Source organism: Cololabis saira, chromosome 1 (genome assembly GCF_033807715.1).
Source record: "Cololabis saira isolate AMF1-May2022 chromosome 1, fColSai1.1, whole genome shotgun sequence".
NCBI classification, from domain to species: domain Eukaryota; kingdom Metazoa; phylum Chordata; class Actinopteri; order Beloniformes; family Belonidae; genus Cololabis; species Cololabis saira.
The window spans coordinates 27,589,623-27,615,547 of NC_084587.1; the positions used below are offsets into that span (position 1 = coordinate 27,589,623).

Below are 25,925 nucleotides of genomic sequence, written 5' to 3' on the forward strand. Positions count from 1 at the left end.
GACAGAAACTGAAGGCTGGGGGGAATGTCAACCTTGACACTCCCCTCCTCTTCATCAGCATTATCAAAGCAAACACTGGATCTCTGTAGCTCTATCTTGGCATTACACCATACTGCTTCTCACAAATCATAATATTAATTATGGGCGGGCGGGCTTCTCACAAATTTTAACCATTTTTCTTAACCAAGCTTTCACTACTCTCCCAGGTCTTGACTGAGTGGCTCATCTTTATACCTGTGTTCCGTATTTTGAAGACCATTAGGCGCACCGCATTATAAGGCGCAATATCAATGAATGGGTCTATTTTCATAAATAAGGCACACTGGGTTATAAGGTGCATGATAAAACATATATAAAGCGAAACAAAAACATCTGGTAAGTCGAACTTTATTCAACTCATTCACAATAACTCAAATATCGTTCAGTTGTAACAAATACAGAAAAATAAACTCACATTTTAAATCATTCATCTTCCACAAATCCACAGATAGAAAGTGGAGGAGGTAAGCGCAGTACTACGTCCTGTTCTGTGATTGGTTCATGTTTGCCAGCAATAGCGGACACCTGAAGTTATTGTGAGGTTGGAACAACGTTGTATTCCAACATTTGATTATAATTGGGTTATGATATAGATTTGAAAATTGGGTTTACGTTAAAAACCTAATGTTGGCTTAACGTCTAATTACAGTAAGGTAACATTCACCAGATGTTGGATGATGGTTGCTTGCCAGCAATACTAATACAACATCCCTGTATCAGCTGAATGGTCCGACAGTCAATCAAGCGGAGCGTCTTCGTCACTTACCAAAGTCACACTAAAACGTTTTGACAGATTTTTGAGAGCATCCATCCATCCATCCATCCATCCATCCATCCATCCATCCATCCATCCATCGTCCGCCGCTTTATCCGGGATCCGGGATTTTTTGATTTTTGAGACCAGTGTGCCAAATTGGTTAGACGTCAGTAAGCACACAAAATTCATACAAAGGGCACACCTGATTATAGGGCACCCTGCCAATTAATGAGAAAAATTAAGGATTTTAAGTGCAGAACTTATATTGCGGAAAATACTGTAGTTTACAGCTCTGAACATCTCCCTTGTTCTTGCAAATTGGCACTAATTCACATTTTGTTTATTCCTCAGGGATTATTTCACTCAAATGCTGCAGAACAATCTAGTTAAAAACTTCACTCTCTTCTTTTCTCTGCACTTACTTCCACCGGTATGTCATCAGGACCAACGACTTTCCATTCTTAATTTTCTTCAAAGGTACTCTAACTTCAACCTTACTGATTCTTGGCACGTTTTGCTTCTATGGCTGCTACACTTTCCACACCTTTCTCTCTCAGTTTCTTTATTCATAAGTTATATATGAGTACTATTTCCATATTGACCCCACACTCTCCTGATTTGTAAGCACTTTTTCATCTCTATCTTTAATTACCCTAACCAGGAGCACATTCTTCCCATCACGATGTCTGTCTCACCAATCTGTACAAATACTTCTCCCCTTCCTTAGTGTTCAGCCTCTCATACAACTTAAGCCTTCCACTTAGCCTTTGTCACCTCACTCATTGCCATTGTTTGCATCTCTTTGTACTTCTGCATACTTTCTTCACCAGTCTCTCTTTTTTCCTAACCTTTTTCTACTTATACTCTCTTGAACCTCTTAATTTCATCACAAAGTCTCCTTATTTTTGTTTCTCTGCAGAGAACACGTCAAGACCTTCTACCTGTCACCCTTATAACCTCTGCTGTTGCCACTGACATCTGATAGACCTTCACCACCACCCAGAGACACCACCTGTCTCAACTCCTCATTGAAGTTCATACAGCATCTTTCCTTTCTCAACTTTCACCACTGACCTTTTGCTTTTCTTTTGCGCTTTATTTTTTTGTACCATCACAGTCATCCTGCACACTACCATTGTGTGTTGTCTGGCTAAACACTCCCTGTCACCACATTTCATTCTCCAATCTCTTTCAGATTACTGAACATAGTCTACCTTCACGCTCTTGCTGCCTCTCTTATATGTCACCCTGTGCTGCTTCCTCTTCTTGCAATACTTATTCACCACAATCCTCTCCATCACTTATCCAAACTCCACCACCATCTGTCTCTCTGTGTTCCTGTCCTTATTGTTTGCTTACCCATTATCTATTCATCTCCTCTGTTCCCTTAACCAACATGACCATGAAAGTCTCCTCCAGTAACCACTCTCTCACCCCTGGGAATGTTCACCATAATTTAAATCTACCTCACTCCAGCAACAACTCACAACCACCTTGTGGGATGCAATCAATGACAATCTACATTACCACTTCTCCAATTTCCATCTTCATCCTCCTCAACCTGTGTGATACTCTCCTCCTGTCTAATCCATGTTAAAAGAACTTGTATCATCCTCCAAAGACATACAGTACATCCATCTCTTCCTCACAAGCCTTTTCCCTCTCTGTCTTCTTTTTCGTTGACCCACAAACAGCACAGTTACCACTGGTGTGCAGTTGGTTAACAATGCCAGTGGCAGCCGTTGTTAATCCGGGCCCCGAGTAATCCGGCATGGATATCAGTTGTGTCCTCAATATATGTGATTTGGCATAGGTTTTACATCCGATACTCTTCCTGATACAATCCTAACTGTTTATCTGGGCTTGGGACGGGCACTATGAAAAACATGTTTGTGACACATTTGTGATTGCATTAAGAGATCTTTCAGTCTAATGCTGCAAATATTTACCCTATTCCATACTTAACATCTTTATTCAAAGAAGGTGATTCTTTTTCTCTCTTAGGGGAAAACTATACACATCTTTGCAATGGACAAATGTACTGAGCCCCTGATAAAACCATACCTTTATGCACTTATAAGTTATAAATAAGTAAGTAATTTCTCATCTATCTGTGACAGGTGTAACCCTTATTTTGTGCGATGCATCAAGCCAAACCACCGTAAGGTATATTGCATGTTGGATGACGTGTGCAGGTTTGCAGTGTTTGTTTTTACATTTTGATATATATGTAATACACAGCTCATATACACAAGTTTATGTGTGCATGTGTGTTCAGGAGCCAGGAGTGTTTGACATGGAGCTGGTCAACACCCAGTTGCACTACTCTGGTGTTATGGAGACAATCCATATGAGAAAGGAGGGTTATCCAATCAAAATGCACTTTCACAGCTTCCTATCAAGGTTCGTTTCTGTCTTATTTTTATGGGCATACTGCATACATTTTATTTGTACACAAATACATTTTTTTTTTTTTTTTGTGATCAACTTTTTTTTTAATTCAAGATCTTTTTATTGGAATTTTCACAGAGTAAAAAAAAGGTGAAATGCTGCATGTCGATTACAAATATTTTGAGTAGGCATGGGCATGTTAATCATAGCATACACCAGTGTACAAAATATAAAAAACAATTAAACAGTACTAAAAAATATAAAATAGTAACAAAAACAAACTACAGACCAAACTAATCCCTCCCCTGTCACTGCCAGATTACTAATCACAATATGAGGTCACTCTATCATCAAAAGCCTGCACTAGGAATACAAAAGAAATATGAAGTGTAGTTCACAGGGTCTGGAATGCTTCTAGAAAAGGTCCCCACACTTTCTGGAACTTATTTGATTTCTGAAGCGAGTATCTAATTTTCTCCAGTTTTAAGCAGGACATGATGTCTTCCAGCCATTGTGCACGAGTAGGAGGGAAGGGATCCTTCCACCTGAACAGAATTGCCCGACGAGCCAAAAGGGAGGCAAAAGACAAAGTGTGCCCCTGTGCAGTGGTTAACTTCCTTCCTCCCTCCATGACCCCAAACAGGGCAGTCAGTGGGTTTGGTTCTAATCTGATTTTAAGCACCAGAGAGAGAGTATGAAATACTTCCATCCAGTACTTATTTAGACATGGGCAGGACCAGTACATGTGGATGAGAGAGGCTTCGGCTACTTTACATCTTACACAGTATGGACTAATATCTGGGTACATGGAGGATAGCTTTGCTTTGGAAATATGAGCCCTGTGTACCACTTTAAACTGAATTAAGCAGTGACGTGCGCACAGGGAGGTTGTATTAACCAGTTTGAGTATGGACTCCCAGGTATCCTCTGATAAGGGAAGCCCTAAGTCCTGCTCCCATGCTGCTTTGAGTTTACCTGTAGGGGCACTCTTCAGATCCAGCAACATGCCATAGAAAGACGAAATGAGCCCCTTTTTGAATGGGTCTGTGGCAAGAACTTTGTCAACTGTGGTCAAGCCTATCGATGCACCAGGGCTGGGTGTCTGGGAAAGAACAAAATGTCTAGCCTGAAGATACCTAAAGAAATGTGATTTTGGAAGGCTGAATTTACTACTTAACTGCTCAAAAGATGCCACGGTGCCGTCTATGAACATATCTTTAAAACGAATCATACCCCTCCTGTGCCATTCCTGGAAGGTGGGGTCCTCAAGGGATGGTTTGAAAGAGTGATTTGATGCAATGGGGCTAAGAAGAGAGAAGCTGTGAAAACCAAAAAACTTCCTAAATTGGGCCCAAATTCTAAGAGAATGTTTAACCACTGGGTTTTTGATTGATTTAAGTGAAGGAAGTGGAAGTGAGGAGCCGAGTAGGGCAGGAATTGACAGGTCATCAGTTGGATGTAACTCCATCGCCACCCAGTCAGGGCGGTCAGCGCCGTCGCAGTGGAAGGACCAGAATGCAAGGCAGCGCAGGTTAGCAGCCCAATAGTAATAACGAAAGTTTGGGAGGGCCAGACCACCTGCAGACTTAATTTTTTGAAGGTGAGTTTTGTTCAAACGTGGCCGTTTACCTCGCCATAGGTATGAAGATATAACTGAGTCAAGGGACTGAAAAAAAGAACCAGGAATAAAGAGTGGTAAGGTCTGGAAAAGGTACAAAAATTTAGGTAAAATGGTCATTTTGACTGAATTGATGCGACCCACAAGAGACATTGACAGGGGTGACCATTGTGTAAGGGTTTGTTTGGTCTCATTTAACAATGAGATAAGATTCTCTTGGAGCAGGTCTTTGTGTTTCCTTGTCACCGATATGCCTAAATAGGAGAATTTGTCATTTGCGATTTTAAAGGGAAAATTGGAAAGGTCTAAAGCATGCGATTCGAGATTGGTAGGGAAAAGCTCACTTTTGCTGAGATTCAGTTTATAGCCTGAGAGTTTCCCAAACTGACTGAGAAGTGACAGCGCAGGGGGTAATGAGGCCAGAGGGTGAGAGATGAAAAGCAAGAGGTCATCGGCATAAAGCGAGACCTTATGTTCCCTGCCACCTCTCCAGATACCGGACACATCCTCACAAGATCGGAGCGCTGTGGCAAGCGGTTCGATAGCCATGTCAAAAAGCATGGGACTAAGGGGGCACCCCTGACGGGTTCCACGATGCAGATTAAATGGTTTTGACCGTTGAGAGTTAGTACGAATTGAGGCTGTTGGGTGTAAATAGAGAAGTTTAATCCACAGAGCAAAGTTCGGACCAAAACCAAACCTGTCCAGCACAGCAAAGAGATAATCCCATTGGACGCGATCAAATGCTTTCTCCGCATCCAGAGAGACAACGCATTCAGGGATAGCCTCAGAGGCAGAGTAGATAATATTGAACAGTCGCCTTGTGTTGAAGTAAGACTGCCTACCTTTAATGAAGCCAGTTTGGTCTTCAGATATAATTGTGGGGAGGACATTCTCCAGCCTATGGGCTAGGACTTTAGCTAGGATTTTAGCATCTGTGTTTAAGAGGGAGATGGGCCTGTAGGAGGCGCATTCAGTAGGATCCTTCCCTTTTTTAGCTATGAGGGTGATGCAGGCCTCCGAAAAAGAAGGAGGGAGGGAACCGTGGCTGAAGGATTCTGAAATAACTGAAGATAGCAATGGGGAAAGCAAATTAGAAAATTTCTTTAGAAATTCCGCCGGGAAGCCATCAGGGCCAGGACATTTACCCGACTGCAGTGAAGAAATGGCTCGAGTAATTTCCATCAGGGATATCGGTTCTTCTAATGTCTTCCTTAGATCTGGTGAAAGACTGGGAATACTAAGACTATTTAAAAAGTCCGCAATCTCATCTCGATCAGTCTGAGATTCCGAGGTGTATAGCTGGGTATAAAAGTCCCTGAATGCTTCATTTATGAGTAAGTGGTCTGTAGTTACATGGCCATTTGGTAATCGAATCTTAGAAATATTTTGTTTAGCCTTAGAGCCTTTAAGTTGGTTGGCTAATAATTTGTCAGATTTGTCTCCATAAACATAAAACCTGGTTTTACTTTTCAGAAGTGACTGTTCAATTGGGTGAGTGGTAAGCAGGTCAAATTTAGTTTTAAGTTCTAGCCGCTTTTTGTAAAGATCTGGGGATTTAGTCCGAGAATATTCTTCATCGACCTCTTTAATTTGGCGGGCAAGGTCTGATCGCTCCCTATAAGATTTTTGCCTCACCCTAGCAGTGTAGGATATAATCTGTCCCCGGAGATAAGCCTTGAGGGAATCCCAGACAGTTAGACTAGACATTCCTGGAGTCATATTCGTGGATAGGAAAAAGGCTATTTCCGTTTCCATTGATTTAACAAAATTTGTGTCCGACAGCAGAGTTGAATTGAATCGCCACTGTCTGTCTCTCTGAGGTAGGTCAGGAAGGGACATGGTTAGAACCACAGGAGCGTGGTCGGAAATGACAATGCTCTGATAAGCACAGGAATGGACCAGGGGAATCAGTTGATTATCAATAAAAAAATAATCAATCCTCGAGTATGTGTGGTGCACTTGTGAGAAAAAGGAGTATTCTCTGTCACATGGATGTAAAGAACGCCACACATCACAAACACCGTAGTCAGAAAGGAACGCCTGAATAAGACGGGCTGACTTACTTGCTGTGCCGGGGTTGGTAGAGGATCGGTCTAGGACTGGGTCGAGCCAGCAATTAAAATCACCACCCAGTATGAGAGAATATGTATTAAGGTCAGGGAGCAGTGAAAACAGTCGTTCAAAAAAGACTGCATCATCTGAATTAGGGGCATAAACGTTCACAAGTACGACCAATGTATTGAATAATTTCCCAGAAACGATCACGTAGCGACCAAACTTGTCAGAAATCACATTGTGCTGCTCAAATGAAACATCCTGACTGATCAGAACTGAAACTCCTCGGGCTTTAGCTTGAAAGGAGGAGTGAAATCTCTGCCCTGACCACCTCGGGAACAGGCGGCTATTATCAGAACTGCGAATATGAGTTTCTTGTAGAAAGGCTATTTCTGTTTTAAGGTGTTTTAGATGTGAGAAGATCCTCTTCCTTTTAACAGGGTGATTCAGACCCTTAACATTCCAGCTCACCAACTTCAAGTATCTACTCATAATATCTAAGAAGAAAAATTAGGTGTGCACAATGACCTAGGCAGAAAAAAAGAGAACGGAAAGGAGGTTGAATGTGACCCACATTAAGTAATGAGTTGAAAAGAGTTAATGCAAAGTTTCTGGCAGTGACATATCCCCCCGACCCACCCTCCCCAACTAAGACAGCTGCTATAGAAAAATAAAAAAAAAGCAGCAAGCTCTTCAAACCAAACATAGTGCAATAACACATCTTCCTATCCTACACACTAATAGCTTTTGCTCCCGTATCATGGGTGTATACCTATTAGCACCTTAAAACGTGTAGATGTAAATAAAAAAAAAGGAATACCCTCTCAAATCTTGACCTGGAAGTCCCGATATGAGCCCAGAAATATTTTTACAAAAATATAAAATATAAAACGTCCGACTTAAGCAGCGTAAAAGTAAGGTTAACAGCTTACAATTATTACAAAACTTATAGGTAAATCGGAAAAGCTTTTTTTTTTTTTTTTTTTTTTTTTCTCTCCCTCTTCACCACTCTTTTTCCCCTTCCCTCAAATAGCCAAAAATAACTGCAAATTAATAATATTTGCAAAGGGGCAGTCCAACTAACAACAGAGAAAATACTGGTTGTCGCGGGGTTACTCACCCTCCCCTCAGGAATAATGTGACTCACGTAAAAAAAAAAAGAGAGAGAAAAAAAAGTCAGTCCGTGAGCGTCAGTGAGCCGCACCGGGCTGCAGGCGGAGCCGTGGCAGCCTCCAACAGTCCCGTTACGGCGGGTTTGAAGCTTTGCTGCGACTCGTGATGAATTTGCGCGCCTCATCCACGGAGCCGATCCACTTCCTGGCCCCCCCGGACAGCGTGAGCCGGAGCCGGGCGGGGAAGAGCAGAGCCGGCCTCAGACCCAGCTGGTAGAGCTCCGACATGACTCCGCTGTATTCCGCTCGTTGGCTGGCAACTTCGGGGCTGTAATCCTCCAGGACCCGGATGGGCTGGCCGCGATATTCCAACTTTCCTCTCCGGCGCGCCTCCCTGATGAGGATATCCTTCGTCTGGTACCGGTGAAGGCGGATGATGACCGGACGCGGTCTCTGTCCCGGGGCCGGCTTGGCGGCGAGCGAGCGGTGCGCTCTGTCTATCTCTGGCGGTGACGGCAGCGTATCGTTCCCGAACACCTCACACAGCAGCTTGGAGAAGAAAGCCGCCGGAGAACCGCTCTCGGTCGACTCCGGTAAGCCCAGGATACGGAAGTTCTGCCTTCTGCTCCGGCTTTCCAAATCCACCACCTTGGCCTTCAGCCGAGCATTATCATCCCGTAGAGTCGAGCAGATGCCTTCAAGGTCCGTAACTCGCTGGCTGAGGTCTTCAGTGGCGAGTTCAAGGGACGAAACCCGTTGGCCATGGTCCTCGACCGCGAGCCGCGTTTGGTCGAGTTTGGAGTCGAGCTGACTGAAAGTATTTTTGAACTCGGCGGCCAGGGCAGCGCGGTGTTCTTCCAGCAACGTGGTAATGGCCGCCAGGGTTAAGACAGCGCCAGCCTCGTCCTTTTTTCCCGACTTGCCGCTCTTCGAAGCCATCTCGGAGGTAAGTGGGCTCGTTCGAGACAAAAAAAAAAAGAAAAACAGCAACAGGGAATCCTTTTTAAAGTAAAAATTTTGAAAGTTTGAGGGCTTGGTGGTTTAAAAAGTTTGGCACTCACGGGAGCACTCGCGAAACGCGTCTACTCCATCTGCTCACCAACCGGAAGCCGTGATCAACTTTTTATTCATTTTTTCATTTATATATATAGAGGAGAAGCGTCCTCACAGTCCAGGAAAAAAAACACAGCAGAACACCACCTGCTCAGATGCTGCTTCCCCCTTCCTCCCCACATCCTCCCACTCCCACCAACCCACTCCACCCCCACCCCATACCCCCCCAAATAATGGATCCAATGCAGAGCCAAAAAAAAATATACTTATACATATCTTACAAAAAAAAAACAACACAAAATAGAACACACAAAACAAAAAACAACAGCAGCAACAAAACACAAAGCACGTACACCACTCCCAACCCCCTCCCCTTACCATCCAGGAATCCCATGACATTCCCATTCACTAAATAAGCCATTCTAAACATAAAACCAAACAGACAAAGATCATGTAAACCATGGACGAGTTGGACCACAAACATTCATAACCTCTCAGAAATTTTCTCTAATAGATTTGACCAGCAATTGATATTGGATGATTTGGCATGATGTAGGCGAGCTGTAGAAAGCTCAAGCTGTGCAATATCCCGGTAAGCAAAAAGCCATTCCCTCACCGATAGTGCATGTGGTGGTTTCCAGCGACAGGCTATCATTCTTTTAGCGGCTGTAACACCAGCCAACAATAGACGCTTGTTGTTTACAGTTAGTTTTAGAGATGAGGTGTCAATAAGTAAAAGCAAAGCTTGTGAGTGAGGAATGGCCTTTCCAGTTATATTAGACATGATACACGAGACATTATTCCAAAAACTATTTACCTCCGGACACTGCCAAACCATATGATAGAAAGTAGCAATGGTATTGTCTGAACAAAAATCACAGTATGGATTATCTCTGAGTTTCATTTGTTGTAGTCTCCGACGAGTTAAGTAAGACCTATGAATAAATTTATAGTGTATCATTTGATGATCAGGATTTCTGGAAGACAAGGATACATTTGACCATATAGTGTGCCACAAATAAAATTTAAATTTAATTTAAAAGCATTTGTAGGCCAAAGTGTTTTTCAGCATCAGAAAAATCACACTAATCAACAGTGATATCCCTGTATGACCACCCAGAGCAGCAGGTCAGACTTATAACTGGGGGCTTTTCCATTCAAGTATTTGTTTGTAATTAACAATGTTTTGTAATTTATCATTTTCTAAATGGGTAAACAATGCAATGTGCTTGGATTGATGAAAAGTGTGGACATATACAAATCAACTTAAAGATAGTTTCAAGCTTTAGTCAGACTATGTAAGTTAATACGCCTATCAGACCATCTTAGCTTCCTTTTTAGTTTTTATTTTCAGTAAGATATTGTTTCTGCTGCCCTCACCACCTTATCAGAATTGTTGAAATGATTGGTTGGAGGTAACACATTTCACACTCTCAGAGATCTCTTCATGCTGAAAAAGGCATCTGGCATTTGTCAGCTCCTGCAGGAGGAAAACAGATTAAACCAGTTGATTTCTCAGCACTTCTCACCGCTCGCTGCCAAAGTAATCTGACTTTCAGCAACATTCACAGTCAAAGGCATTCACATTTACTACTAAAACAGACAGATGCTATGCAACCAGCATTGAATACCCAGAAGGCAATTGGTCTCATATCAGAGCTCTCAAAATCAAGGCACACAGGTGAAACACCTGCTGCAGCTTTGGATTTCATTCTTCCTTGTTGACATTTATTTAAAAATTCACAACGGTTTGGCATGTGTGTGCCACGCATGATGACAGGTATAAAGCTCTGTTATGCCTGAAGGATCTTCCACCTGCAGATGGAGAAAATTGTGCTGTCATGCTCCACAAACTTTGCCCTGTCAGAAAGGGCTCGTATCAGGTGGGAGTCAGCAAGGTGAGGTCTCCCAATAATCTACACAAATGCATATTATATGCTTAAAATATCATTTCACATATATCATGGATTACAAATAGATGCTATTGTGTTTAAACATTTGTGTGTATTTCTTAGATTTTCCTAAAAGAAGAATTGTATCAACTGTTGGAGGGGAAACGTGATCGAGTGCTGGATATAGCTGCCATGACACTGCAGAAATACACCCGCACATATTTTGTACGACAGAATTTTAAGAAATTCAGACATCGGTTGACCCTGTTTCAAGCTCGTTGCAAAGGGTACCTGGCCAGGTAATATGTGCATCTGTGTAGTGGTCTTTATAGGTTTGCTGTATGTTTATTGGTCACTCACATCTGTAAATGAATACACAAAATGTTATTCCTCCTTAAAATGTAGGGTGATTGTAGTGCTTTTTCTGGAAACCACCAATATGACCAGTCTCTTCCTGATAACAAGCACATTACCCTGCTTGAGTGTGGAGTTTCAGTCCCCAGTTCAGCAAAATTAGGCTTTAGTGTTTGGTTTCATTCAGAAGAAGTTAAACCTTGTCACAGAAAACCTATTTCTTTGTCCTTGCTTTGAGGACACAAGGCCAGTAGATTCAGGCTGTGCTTCCTCATCAAAGGTGATTAATTTTGTCATTCACTGCCAGTCTGGCACTACCTAAAAGTGATATGCAAATTAGCATTTTATTCTAGTGTGTGAAAGAGCACTCAAAAGGCACTACAGTCAAGGTTAAACACATTACAACTGTCATTATATTTTAGTTATAGACACTATATGCTGAATTGGAAGAAAATTACACATTGTGATGTGCACTGAAACTATAAGTATCTCTGCAAGTGCCACAAGCACACACTGTGATTAGTGCGGTGAGGTGTCAAGCATGGCACATTTCTCATGGACGATGCTTGCCTTTATAGCACTGAAGGCATATGGATTTATATTCTCTATCCTCAGTGTATCGTCTTAAAGAAATCCATCATTCATGGTTAAAATCTTCCCTCTTAACAGGAGACAGTTTGCCTTGAGGAGGAAATATCTCATCAAGCTACGTTCTGCTGTGCTGGTAATCATCAACCGCCAGCGCTACATGAGGGTATGCACACAGACTTTGAGTGAGCAGATTCGTACTTGAGAAAAGAATTAACAAATGTGTGACATATGATACTGTTTTTCTCTCCGTCAGACAGTGGTGGAGTCTGCAAGAAAGGCAGAAGAAGTAAGTAAAGGTGAAAATGTGGTGATTGTGTTCGTGGGAGAAGGGCCACATTTGTACAAGAGATGCAGATGTGGTACTATTTAAGTATCCTGTATGCGCAGGATCGCATTAATCGGGAAGTCATGAATGTGACAACACTGCCTATCCCTGCTGAGCTGGCTGGCCTTCTACAAGCTGCTTCAGGTATGCACACACAAAGATACAAACACAGTAGAGCATGTGTCATCTCCCAAATACAACTGTAAATAATGATGAGCCCAACTGTAAACAGAGAGGTGCAATTCTGCTGAAATGTGTTTGTGGCACTGGCTCATCTAATATCAGTTTTGTGTGTGTGTGTGTGTGTGTGTGTGTGTGTGTGTGTGTGTGTGTGTGTGTGTGTGTGTGTGTGTGTGTGTGTGTGTGTGTGTTACAGCTGGTGAGGAGCTGCATTCTGACTGCTTAGCACTGGTTCAAGCTCCAAAAGTTCAGGTGGTCCCTCAGCTGACCCTGCCCCTGGATATCAACAACTACCTCATGACGCACTACATACGGGCCATATTTAGGGTACAAATACACACACTCACTGTCATTTTAAAATTAGTACACATGCTCTTGAAAGAGAAAGTTTTCAACATCTTCTTGAACGTAGAGAGGGAAAACTTTGCTATAGACCCCAAGATCATCTTGCAGGCAAGTGACAGAGACTTGTGTTTTATTCGAGCAGCCATAGGGGGCCAGTGAAGCTCAATGAACAGAAGTGTGATATTTGCTCGACAGTAGTAGAGCCAATATTTATGTTGATATCAAGCCTGAACAAATGATTGGCAGTGATAACCAGGACTTGGTCCTTAGACAGGTTAAGCTGAAGGTGGTGATCCTTCATCCATGGAAACAGGTCAGACAGGCAAACTGGGATTCGTGCTGCGATCGTGGCGTCATCTGGTGGAAATGACAGGTAGAGCTGTTGTGTATCATCTACTGTATATAGCAATAAAATGAGAAGCTGTGTGAATGAATAATCTGGCCCAGAGAAGTGGTGTGTCTGACAAAGAGAGAAGGGCCCAGTACTGAGCCTTGGGGCACCTTTGTGGAGGAGCTTGTGAAATCTTTTCCTCTGCCATGACACTTTAAAGAAGTGCCCGATAAGGAAGGAATGGAACCAAGAATGTGCTGAGCCTGAGATACCCAAGTTTGAGAGTATAGATAGCAGTATGTTGTGGTTAACTATCGAAGGCAGCAGATAGGTCAAGAATGACAAGTGCAGCTAAGAGCAGCTCTCACTGCTCATAAGGTTTCTGTCACAGACAGCAGAGTGTTTTCAGTGGAATGACCCTTTTTGAAACCACACTGATTTAAAGCAAGGTTTTTCATGTGAAGAAGTCCATGACCTATTTAGAAACTGCTCGTTCGATAACTTTGGAAAGAATGGGAAGCAAGGAGACTGGCCGATAGTTCTCTACCAGAGCAGGTTTTTTTTTAACAGCAGCCTGATTATAGCTTGTTTAAAGGCCGACGGAAATGGTCCTGTGGCAAGCAAGGAATTTATTATGCTTGTCACTGCTGCACAACTGTCTGAGCTATGGCTTGGAGTAGGTTTGAAGGAACTGTGTCCAGCAGACAGGTAGAAGGACTGCTACCAGTGAGTAGTGTGGATACCTCACACTCAGTGAGGAAAATGAAGAGAGCTCTGCACTGCCGACTGGGGGAATGAGGGAGCAGCACGTAGTAGGACAGCTACATGCCATTTTGCAGGAGCCAAACAATCATCAGGGGTTGAGCCCATGACCGAAGGTGACAGGTTGGAAACAGATGGGTCACCAAATTGATTACTGATGGTAGCCACCTTATCTGTAAAAAAGGAACCAAAGCTGTTATCTGAGATATTGGAGACAGATGGAGGTGGAGGAGGGTTCAGCAAGGAGTTGAAGAGAGAAAATAGTTTCTGTCTTCTGTGGCGCAGCTGTTCTTGCCATTCTAATAAGCTGTTTCTGCATTAGTGAAGGTGGTAGAGAACAAGGCATGTACGTAAACCAAATTTACTGAGCTAATCCATCTAAGCCGGTGAAAATTTCTGTGTAAATTATTTGTCAGCACTACTTGTATATAAATGTGTGTGTGTGTGTGTGTCTGTGTGCGTGCGTGTGTGCGTGCGTGTGTGTGTGTGTGTCTGTGTGTGTGCGTGTGTGCGTGTGTGCGTGCATGCGCGTGTGTGTGTGTGTGTGTGTGTGTGTGTGTGCGTGCGTGTACATGTGTCTGTGTGTGCGTGCGTGCATTTGCATTGTAGGAGCCATTGTTTGGGATGCTCACAGCCCCGCTGGAGAATACCCTGGTCCGACTGGGCGAGGAGTTAAAACAAGGAGCACTAAATGTTTTTATTCTGGTAAATGTTGCATTTGCATGCTGCAGTGAAACTTTGGTACACACACCTGCAAGTTGTGCAGACATGGATTGGGAATTAAATTTAATGAAGATCATGCTGTGTCTATGGAAAGCTGAGCATCAGTGGTCACATGTCAAGAAAAAAAAACAGAGGAACATTTCCTACAGTTCTGTGAAGATTTAACAAACTATGAAAATACTTCAGCACTGTGCACTTATTTTACCATGAAATTCAAATTAAGGGAATATCTTTTATTCATCTCTGTAAGAGCTTGTTCATGGTATGAACAATTTGTTTGTCTGAATCGCTCTCACCCCAGGTGGAGTGAAGAAATACAGGTTTTCAACCAGCACAGAAGTGCGTGCCTGCAGTCCTTCAAAAAGTCATTATGCTAGTTGTTATGCTTAGGTCGAACATTGATTCATCGAACGTGGAGAGGGCCAAGCTCAGCAGGTTTCACAACAAAGAGGATGAGGTGCCAAAAATGATAAAGAACAAAAATGCTTGAGGGAAAAGCACACAATCTTCACATTCTTAACACTTACTTTTATGTCATCACAAAGCACAACTTTTGCACACACACACACACACACACACACACACATACACACACACACACACACACACACACACACACACACACACACACACACACACACACACACACACACACACACACACACACACACAAACACACACAAACATGTGTATGCCAACACAGAGTGGCTGCTGAACCCTATTCAGTCCCTAAATATGTTTTTATCTGTGATTTTTGTTTCCAGGTACGATAGCGGCCACTGGTATTAAAATATAGCGAGATGAAAAATATGTTATATCAACATACAGTATATAAAATCCACAACACCTCAGATGATAAAATAGCAATGTTCTTTTAAGAAAAAATGAAAACATTTAAGAAAAAAGACATCTCCCTCACCATATTCTTTATAATAACCATAAATTAATGAATGTGTATAAAGGTTTCTAATCTTGTCTTTTTGTTTTTTTTTTACTGTTTATTGTGTGTCCAAGCTGCTCAAAAGAAAAAGGGTTTCCCCTACATTTATTAGATCCTACACTATATTAAAAAGCAGCCAGGTGGTAGCTGATTAAAACCTGTTCAAAACTGCCCAACTTCATAAACTTCCTTATGTGTTATTTGTTCATGTACAGTATGGGCTTCAAATAACTACCTCTATTTTTGATAGATACTCAAATTTATGGGTGACCCAAATTTGAATGGTGCTCAGGAGAATTTGTTTGGGAACTACATCATCCAGAGAGGACTTGCCATTCCCAGCCTGAGAGACGAGATCCTGGCACAGATCGCCAATCAGGTAAAAGGCAGTATTTTCTTCCTACTATTACGGCACAACAAATAGTTTTAGAAAATCAGTGTTGGTTTTGTTTTTTTTTCCTAGTCATGGAGAAATCCTAATATGCTGAATTCTGAGCGGGGCTGGCTCCTCCTCTCCTCTTGTCTTTCTGCCTTCCTGCCCTCCCAAAGGCTGTCTAAGTACCTGCTTAAGTAAGAAACAGAGGCATCAGTATTTATATGTCAACTGTATTGATTTTTTTTTTGTTGGACTCGTTCAAGGGAAATTTTTGAAGTGGTTATGTTCATGTTTTAATTAATTACTGAGGAACATCTGGTCTTGTTTGGTATTATTGTAGGTTTGTGTCAGACTACGGCCCAGAGGGCTACAACTGTATGTGTCAGCACCGTCTGCTTCAGGCTTTGCATCGTCTCAGTGCTGGGCCGGAGTACGTCCGGACATACCCACCCTGTCTACTAGAGTGGACCGCCAATCGCAAGAAAGCTCACATGGTTCTCCACATATACTGCTTTGATGGTAAGAAACCACATAAAACATATCTGGCTCTGTGTTTAAAGAGGTGAGTAAAAATGAGCCGCGTCTGGTCTGGGGACTGGGGTCTACTAAAGGTGATGGAGCCTTTGCTGCAGGGGCCCACTCCCTCTGGAGCTCCCTTCCCTTCAGCCTGAGATCTGTAGATTCTGTGAACTTTTTTAAAAATGCATCTTTTTAAACTTGTTTTTGCTTAGTTATTTGTTTTTTTTTTATTTTATGTTTTATCCTGTGTTTTACTGTGAAGCACTATGTGAATTTTTATCTTAAAAACTGCTATAGCAATAAAATACGTTGATTTGCTTTACAAAAAGAGTTTAAAAAAAACATATCCTTTTTTTGAGTTATAGTTTTATGGATCTCACTCTTGATGCCTCTTAGTGAGACATAAAGCCACTGAATGTATTCGTAACATCTTGACTTACGTTATATTAACTTACAATCGTTTGACCCGCTGGTTATAACATAGATATAATACACTGTAGTTTTGAATTCCAGGAATAGAAAATAAGGCAAAGAGGACATTAAAAAAAGTATGTAACTCTTTAAAAATGTCTTATATATATTATATCTTCTTTTGCTTAATTTATTTGACAATATACATCCCCTTCTGTGTTGAGGCTTATTTTGTATATTTTGACACCCTTTGTCTTTCCGGTTTTTTTTTTCTTGCCTGAGCCCTGTCGTGGAAGAGTTCTCTCTCTCTTATTTCCTCCTCTCATCTAGCTAATCTGTTCTCTGGTCTTTTGGCAAGTCCGCTGAGGATTAGACAACACCTGATACTCGCCCTTGTTCGCTGGCCGTGTTTGTGTCTGTTTAGTGAAGCTGGTGTCTGTGAGGACTAGCATAGGAAGACCAGACACAGGGCTACCAACCTTGTTAATCATCATATTATCAAAATGGACATAACACTGTTATATAGGTTTTATGTAGTTATTATTGTATGCCAGAAACTATTACTTTTCTTTTTCAGGTGTTTCCTTCCTGTGTCCGCTGCATTCGTGGACGACAGGAGAAGAGATAGCCAAAGACATCTTACAACACAGGTATAATCTTACTTTAGAAATAAGCACTAGTGGATGGGATTACCAAAAATTCTAATGAAAGGACACTAAAGGAAACTTCTGCAGAGGAATGTTACATTTCTCCTCTGTGTGTATAGGGGTGTGGTAGAGGGTCGTCAGGGCTGGTCAGTGCTGCTAAAGGAGCCGGCTCAGTGGGTTGAACTGGAGGGCTCCGACTATGTCCTGGACTTGATGTCAGACTTGGAGCTTCCTGCTGACTTCCCCAAACACAGCAGCTACTTCATCATCTCTGCTCTGGAGCCAAACAGAGTGCGGCCCAATGCCAGCATGTATGACATGCACACACAAACACACACACATAAGATTTCACCCATCCTGCCAGCTATCAAAGGGATGAGTTTGATTTGGTCAGACTTACTAACAAATTTACTTGAGTACTGTTCTTGATTGTACCAAATGAGCTGAAAAAGTGGTACATTTAGGATTTAAATTAATTGTTTGATCAAAAGGCTAAATGATAAAAACATTTGAACAATTCGATGTTCAAATGCAGTGAACAAGTAATACAGGTTTACTACATTTACATTTGATGAGGTAGATTATTATTATTTAACAGAAGCCTGTTGGGTGGTGGCTTTGACATGAATGATGACATCATTTCTTCAGCCTTCCCTGGCTCTGATGGACTCAGTGAAGGTAAGCTGTACAGCAAACATACAAGCGCAGACATTGACTATGATCAGAATAGAATAGAATAGTCAAAATTGTCTCTTCTCCCCCCTGCAGACTTCGAGCCTCAGAGAGGGATGGATCGTTACCTTGACAGCCTGTTCGATCCTGTACTATCTGACAGAGCTGGAGTAAGTTGCATCATTTCCTCATACTGACTCCTTAAACCACACAGGAGAAGTTTTTCAACAACTATTTACTGCCAGAAAGTTTAACATTCTCATAAGAAGGTTTGAAGTAAGCCCACCCAACAGCAGTCAGAATTATCCAGTCCCACTTTCTCTTGTTCATGGCCATCAAAGAACATGGTTCATGGGGATACTGGACCCTAGCCCAACTTGCCTTGCATTAGGCAAGTTACAGTTACAATTATGCAATATATTTTCCATATAATACAGTTTTGTACAAACATTAGCATATCCTCTTTACATCTTGTCTTTTTTGTGTAAAAACATAATTTAAAAAGTCATCCGATTGTACAAAAATATATCAGGAGACAAAAGTTGCTTTTTTTCCACTGTGCCATTATTTATTGACAAAGATGAAGCTAAAAATAAACAACATAACTCCATAGCTTGTAGAGCCACCTTTAGGAGTAACAACTTAAAAAAGCAATTTACTGTATAACTTTACTGTCAAATTGTTGTGGAGGTATTTTGTCCTTTTCGGTTGAGGTTTGGATTTTAAAAAGCCCATCCTAAAACCTTGAAAATCTATGTACTTGTTTAGTCTTCCTCTTGAGGCCTGTAGGTCTTAAATGTTTTTCTTCTTTTTTTTTTAAGAATCGCACAGTCTGACTTTGAGGTAAATTTGTTGGGACTTCCACTCCTGAGGAGATTTGAAGCACTTGTGAAGAATCTTTGTCACTGTTAAACATTCAACTCCAGATTGCTTAGAAATAATTTGACAGGGTTTACCTTTCCAGGATCGCTTCTATAATACCATTTCTAGTGGCCTTTATTCAAAGTGTACAGACGGGAAGGGGGTAGAGAGAGATCATGCAGCAAAGGGCCGCAGGCCGGGAGTCGAACCTGCGACCGCTGCAGGAGGACTGTAGCCTCAGCACATGCACATAAGACCATTTCTAATGTCTTTTGCTCTTAGTACTTTCTTAACACGCAAAATGCTCCAGATCAGTTAACTGCCAAAACATCTGTTTTTGTAAAAGGTCTGCACACCTGCTGATGACCAGTTCTTCAAGGGGATGATTATTAGTTTCATTTTGACTCTGCAGCAACTTTGAAATCTTAAGGAAGCTCTAAGGGGATACTTAATATTGCCCACATTTTCTTTCTTTTCAGATTCAAACTTGTTAGATAATAACTCAGTAAGGTTTATGTTGTGTTCATTTGAGGTTGTATTTTCTTAATGCAGAAAACAAATGTGATCGCTTCTTTCTTACCTATTTATTCCGTGCAAAGTTGCAGTGAATGCAGGCCACGTTGAATCTGTTCGTCTCAACCTGGGACAGTGATGTGGTTAATGTCAGCACTGCTATCGGATGTGGATGACAGGAATTAGCATGTATCAGATGTGTTCTACAGACCTCTCCTGCCCAGCAACCTATTACGTTACCCAGTTATTGTAAGTGTCACAGGCACTAGATCACAAAGGTGATTTCCCACCCAGGCAACGTGGGGATCTGCTTACAAGGAACTGACACTCTGGCAAATGAAGACCTTACTATTTAATGAGACATGGCCTGCAAACACATGCACTCCTGAGGACTTATGGGTCAGTGGCTGATTTTTGATGGAGTGGTCACAAAATGAGGAGGCGGTTGATGGGAAGTCTCCTGGCAGTTGCACACCGTTCTAATACACTGCTGGGCCTGAATATGTTAATTAAATACATCATGATCTTTTCATTACCAAATAATTATAGCCTGTAGGGTTCTATTGCCAATTTATGCAAATCAGAAGTCAAACTAAATATATTAAAATATATCAACTAATATAATCTGACATTTCATACTAGCTTGCTTGACATTCTCAAAACTTCCCACTCTATTGAGGTTGGCATAATCTTTCAAGCCAACGCTAAGTATCCTCACATATTTATATATATATATCTATATAGATATATATGTGTGTGTATGTATGTATTTTCTTTAGTAGAGTTTAGCTTGGCCTGTCTCCTTCTTTAGTTATGCAATCTTGATGTGATTACAAAGTCTCTCTATCCTCACAGGAAGTTGAATCAGCTGCAGGACTATCCGGCAGGATGAAGGGTGCTGGGGGAGTTGGTGGGAGGTGGCAACAAGAGGGTGCATCCACCGGCCCCCAACCTCCTCCTGGAGGTGATATGCATGATAAACTTCTCCGCTCCACAATCCCCATAAATAATAAACAAGTCTCCTTCAACTCTGACATCATTTTGGTGCATGTTTGTGTGTGTCCACAGCAGTAAGAGTCCTTCCTGTGGGAGGTATGATGTCACCTCCTGTTGCTGCAGTGGCACCTGTAACATCTGGTCGGTATCAAGCGTGATGAAAAATTAAAAAAAATAAAAAACTATCAAACATGTTTACCATTCTCTATCTTGTTTACTGTGTTCCTCTTCCAGATTCCCAGCAGGCCGCTTTGGCCCAGCAACACCAGACAATTGTGAACCAGCAGGCTGTCATCATGGTAAATAATCAGCTTGGGAGCTCAGTCTGTGGTCAGAGCCATTTGATGCCTTTTTTTTTTTGTTTGTTTCAGGCCCAGCAGATTACCATGCAAGCCATGGCCATGGTGGGCAGCCCAGTGTCAAGCCCTCCCACCTCGCCCATCACGAGCCCTCCCATGAGTCCTCTGCTCCATCACCCTCCGAGCTCATTTCCCCCTGCCAGCCCATATGCTGTCCTACCCCCAAGTCCATATGCAAACATCCCACCAAGCCCGTATGCTAACTTCACTCCAACTCCATATGCAGTGGCAAACATCCCGCCCAGCCCTTATCCTCCTTCTGCTCACCAGGAACAACCCCCATCACAGCCACAAGCTCAGCTTCGTTCTGATTACTACACTGAGCCGTGGGGGCAGCCTCAGCTTCGAGCTCCCCACAGTGACCCTCAGCTAAATTTCCCCAAAGCTGATCCAGCACAGCCGAAAGCTGCACGAGTAAGTAACTCTGAGACACGGAAGATAATCGTTCAGAATGAAATATTCCCATGATTGTCAAAGATGTTCAAACTTCAAAACAAAAAGTCCCACTTTACAGAGAAAGAAAATTAGTTAAGAGGCCATTTTCCTCTTGCAGAAGGAATTAAATAGTTTATCTGGAATCAAAAGACAAGTTTGGGTTGCTAGGATGATCATCTTGAAAAAAAAAACATAAAATCCCTCAAAACCAGATTCAATAAATAAATAATAAATCCTAATTACTTAGAAAAATCAAGTCCATCTAAATGCGATAAAGTGTCTTTACAGGTCAACAGGGCTGAAAGAAGTTACAGTTGGGAATCTTAAAGCTGCTGTTAAGCCTAATACTGGTTTTCTTCTGATTATATTGTGTTGTTTCAAAATGTGTTTTATTTCAATAAGAACAGTAATACATCTCTAATTACAACCAATAATTCACACAGTTTTCACTCAAAGTAAAGTCTGACATGATATGATGAACAATGCTTTCAAAGTAAAAAATATTAACTCTGATTTTTCTTTCTAGGTGTTTGTTATCTGTAACTTTAAACAATGCCAGTGTTTAAAGTTTTCTAAATTTTGACTAGAAACTGCATCTTATGTTTGGGTTTTTCCGGCTCAGTCAGGTAAGCATAGCCTCCCTCAGACGAAGATGCCAGGTGTCTCCACAAACAAAGAACCAGCCAGGACATTTGGTAAGAGCATGTGACAGGCAGAAGGTGGATGTAGGTGCTTCAGCTAAAATTCATACTAAAGAGTGCCTCACAAATCTGAGAAAGACTTGTGTGCTGTGTGTGTTTTAGGTCCAGTTGTGACGTCTCATCCGCCCCCTGCTGGAGAACTGGTGAAATATTCAGCTAAAGCTACAGACCACATCATCCCCAGCCAAGACATCCAAGGTGAATCCGTTTTAAAGCCGAGAACTGTCATCCTTTATTGAAGAGGCTCAGGGCACATGACTCTGTGTTTCCTTGTGTTTACTCAGCGAAACCATGTGCCTCCTGTTACTATTTATCTCTTCATTTTCTAAACATCTGAGTCAGTGATTGAACAATAGAGGCAAAACAGAAGTTATTAGTCTGTGTCTTTCCTAAGTTGGTATGCTTTTTGTCATTTTAAAGAAATAATCAGAAGGTACAACTCTCCACCGCCACCACACGATCTGCTACCTCCCGGCAAAAGGTCAGTTCATGCAAGCACACACAAAGCAGACTAGCATACACAAGCAAAATGGTATTTACGGTATTTACAAAGAATAAAAAAAAAAAAGAAAAAAAAAGCCAAACAGGTTTATATAATATAAAATATATATCAGAAAAAAGGAAGGGAACTGTAGGATGTAATGTTAAAACTTTCTTTATATGGTTAGGAAAGCAGATGGGAAGTTTAAGAAGAAGCAAACACCTCGTGATGAAGCTTTACAGATCCTCAAACCTCAGATGCACAACCCTCCTGCTCCACAGGTAAACACACACTCCTGAAATATCCACTCTGAATAATGTAAATGCAACCATACAAATTTTCACCTTAGAAATCAACCATTTAAAGACAAGTGTTGTGTCTCTCCAGTCCAAACGGCTTGTTGCCCCTTCACCCTCTGCTTCTGCGATGAAAGAGGCAGGATTTAAACCCATCAAGAGCCCAAAGATGAGACCTCTGCCAGTACCTCCTCCAGGTACCCATCAGCTCCTTAAAGCGTGCTCATTCACATGTTACAGACAAAGCTCAATCAGTCTGTTGATTTCTTTGTTGATAAACAGTATACAACATTATTTAGAAGAAACTGTCATACAAAGAAAGCCACTCAAAGCTCAAAATACAGCCTCTAGGCTTCTAATAAATTCAGCAAGACAAGAGAGCATCAGTCATCCCAGTTATTTATCTGATAGCATTTAAAGTCGGAGATGGTCTGACATTGAGTGATTCCCTCTAAGCAGTTTAAGCCTCAGGCCCTTTTCATGTCTGACATTCAACATTCATCTTGAATGTGCCACACAAAAGTGGAAAGCTGTAAGTATGGCTGTGAATATACTCGGGGTACATTGATTGATCATCTGGCTGATTAGATGGCATTCATTGGTGGTCTGAAGTGCATATGGCGACGTTATTTTACCAGACTGAACATGAGTGTACCGGGTCCCATAAACTTCAGGGTTTCTGTCCAGATTTTATTTAGAAAAAGTTACTCTATATTTTAAGCCAAGAAATGGACTGGGCGCATTAGAAGACCCCTCCTGTGTTCAGTATGTGTTCATTTCTGCAACGACTGACATCACAGCAGCTGGGATTGCGGTTCCAATGCTTTGGATCAATCCTCCAATTCCTGGAGGCTCCTTTTTTGAAGCAGCTCTGTGCTTTCAGGGTTCTGCTATTATAGATTAAGCTATTGATCAATTTTTTTAGGTTAAAATAATCTATTTATTTCGTTGCCCCAACACTTAGAACCAATGCCCACATTTTTCTGCTATCTAACAGAGCTACAACTCTCTTATATTATAAAAGCTAAAAGCTATATATTAGCAGGACCAGGGGATGTTTTTTTTGCACATTGAGACCCACAAATAAATGGATGTACAATAGAAAGATATGTTATCTTTCTTTTCTTTCACAGGGAAATATTGAAGGCTTTTTTTTCCACATTTGTGCTCTGAGATTGGTCGAAGTGGCAACTGTTCAAAGGCCTTAATCTGCATGCGTTTGTCGCCCTGTGGTGCGGACACTAGTTCACACTTTCCAAATTAATCATCATGTAATTAGCTTTTATTTATCAATTTATTTTTTACTTCCTTTCATGGCATAGCTCAAACATAATATACTGAAACATCTTTCCAAATACAGCTATCAGTGTGGCTCAGAAACATCTGAAGCACGTTACATGAATTACAATTAGAAGTACTAATGATATATTGTTTGTTGCCTGCAGCTTGCCATTAGTCAGAGTCCTTAATATGACGTAGGTGTTCTTTTGTGTACAAAGCAGGGAAGTGGGATTGGATCACAAGTGATTCTTCGAAAGCTTGTGGAATCATCCTGTGAAATGTGAGCTGGTGTGCTTAGAGCTGTCCACTTGTTGTCGGATTACTAGAGACACACGTTACCAGTAGATATGAACAGCGCCTCAGATCCTCCCAAAGAACTCCTCGCTCCTAAAACCTTAAAACAAAAGGTGATCAGATTTTTTCAGTAAGGGTCCCACAGCTCTTGTAATCCAAACATGACAACTGAATCCAGTATGGTTGGTCTTTTAAATGTACAATATTCATTTCTTGATGGGCTTTGTTTGCATAATATTTTTTTAAAGGCCTGCTATTAAAATTAAGTGGTTAATAATTCTTAGAGGTTCATTCATCTCTCTTTTATTTAACTGCTCTCCTAATACTCTGACCTCCTCCAGGAAATACCAGTTATTTTTAATTAAATGCTGGTCTCCCAGGTATTTTGTAGGAGCATGAGTATGTGAGCAGGCTGAAGTTAGATTTGAACTGCAAAAATGTAATGTGTGATGCAGTTTCTCGAGAGCTTCCAGTAGAGACAGAGACCATTCAGACGCAGCTTCACCAGAGCACCAATGAGGAGCAGTACACCTACACCAATGTTCCCTGGAGGCTGTATCTCAGGAAAGAGGTGTGCAGATACACAAAAACACAAATAACATTTTTGCGGACATTGATGTTGCTTAAGAGATAAGGCGTAAACTGCAATACCAAAACACTGGAATAACAGGCAAGTACAAACAAAACAAGTAAAATATTGTGTTTCTTTTACAGGTGTTCTATCCAAAAGAGAGCTTCAACAATCCTCTGGTGCTAGATCTCATTTTTAAACAGGTTTCTCTTATTCATTCTTTTTTTTCACTCACCATTTCTCCTCAATAAGCTTTGCTGACTACAGAAAGATCACAGAGAGATTCAACCAAATTACCTTTAACAGTTTTTCTCCCGTCCTCTTTTCTCCCCTCAGATAGTGAATGACACTCTGTCAGAGGCATGTGTTCGCATCACCCGGGATGAAAGGCAGAAAATGAAAGCCCTTTTCGGTAGTCTGTCTGTTCTGCCTGATGGTAGTTTTTATGACCGTATGCTGAAATTTAAACACACCTCTCTGACATTTATGAGTTTCCGTGTTTGTTTCTGTGAATGACAGCTAAACATGGCGTTAAGCAGAATATGGATCCGGTGGAGGAGCACGTGAAGAAGACAATTGTGACAGCAGCCAGTGAAACCTGGCAAATATACTTCTCCAGACTCTTTCCTGCCTCGGTGAGGATGTTGGTACATCCACTGTAAAGATAATTGCTTGGTGTTTTGTTTTTATTTTAAAGCCTCCCCTGTGAATATGTGCAAATGTGTGTTCAGGGGAGTGTGGGAACAGGAGTGCAGTTGTTGTCAGTGTCCGACAGTGGTATCAAATTGCTGAAAACTGTAAGAAGCAGTGCAGCAGCTCCAGACTACTTCAGAGTCCTACGGCCTTACACGTACGTGCTGCTCATGGCTTTTAATTATCATTTCTATTACCATGTGTAAGACAGCATACACACCAAGTTATCTCCATTCATCTAACTTTATTTAACATTTTCAAGCTTTGAATTTAGAAAACATTAAAGGTAAATAATATGGCCAATGCTGTAGCCTCGCATAATTTTGTGTATGAATTGTAACCTCCTAT

At 41.5% G+C, this 25,925-nt stretch overlaps 1 protein-coding gene across 1 annotated transcript in view; it reads left to right on the top strand.

Annotated features, from left to right (window-relative positions):
- Positions 1-25,925, top strand: part of myo15ab (myosin XVAb) — a 71,702-nt gene that overhangs the window by 25,299 nt on the left and 20,478 nt on the right. The window contains 29 exon segments of the mRNA XM_061732829.1: positions 2,917-2,962; positions 3,075-3,199; positions 10,809-10,926; positions 11,044-11,219; positions 11,944-12,028; positions 12,119-12,169; positions 12,253-12,334; positions 12,567-12,697; positions 14,418-14,513; positions 15,722-15,850; positions 15,935-16,041; positions 16,188-16,366; positions 17,355-17,427; positions 17,544-17,735; positions 18,023-18,266; positions 20,326-20,434; positions 20,539-20,607; positions 20,701-20,765; positions 20,838-21,239; positions 21,883-21,955; positions 22,064-22,159; positions 22,382-22,442; positions 22,630-22,723; positions 22,830-22,935; positions 24,769-24,884; positions 25,028-25,087; positions 25,221-25,296; positions 25,404-25,519; positions 25,616-25,734. Of these exon segments, the coding sequence (XP_061588813.1) occupies positions 2,917-2,962; positions 3,075-3,199; positions 10,809-10,926; positions 11,044-11,219; positions 11,944-12,028; positions 12,119-12,169; positions 12,253-12,334; positions 12,567-12,697; positions 14,418-14,513; positions 15,722-15,850; positions 15,935-16,041; positions 16,188-16,366; positions 17,355-17,427; positions 17,544-17,735; positions 18,023-18,266; positions 20,326-20,434; positions 20,539-20,607; positions 20,701-20,765; positions 20,838-21,239; positions 21,883-21,955; positions 22,064-22,159; positions 22,382-22,442; positions 22,630-22,723; positions 22,830-22,935; positions 24,769-24,884; positions 25,028-25,087; positions 25,221-25,296; positions 25,404-25,519; positions 25,616-25,734 (3,396 nt within the window).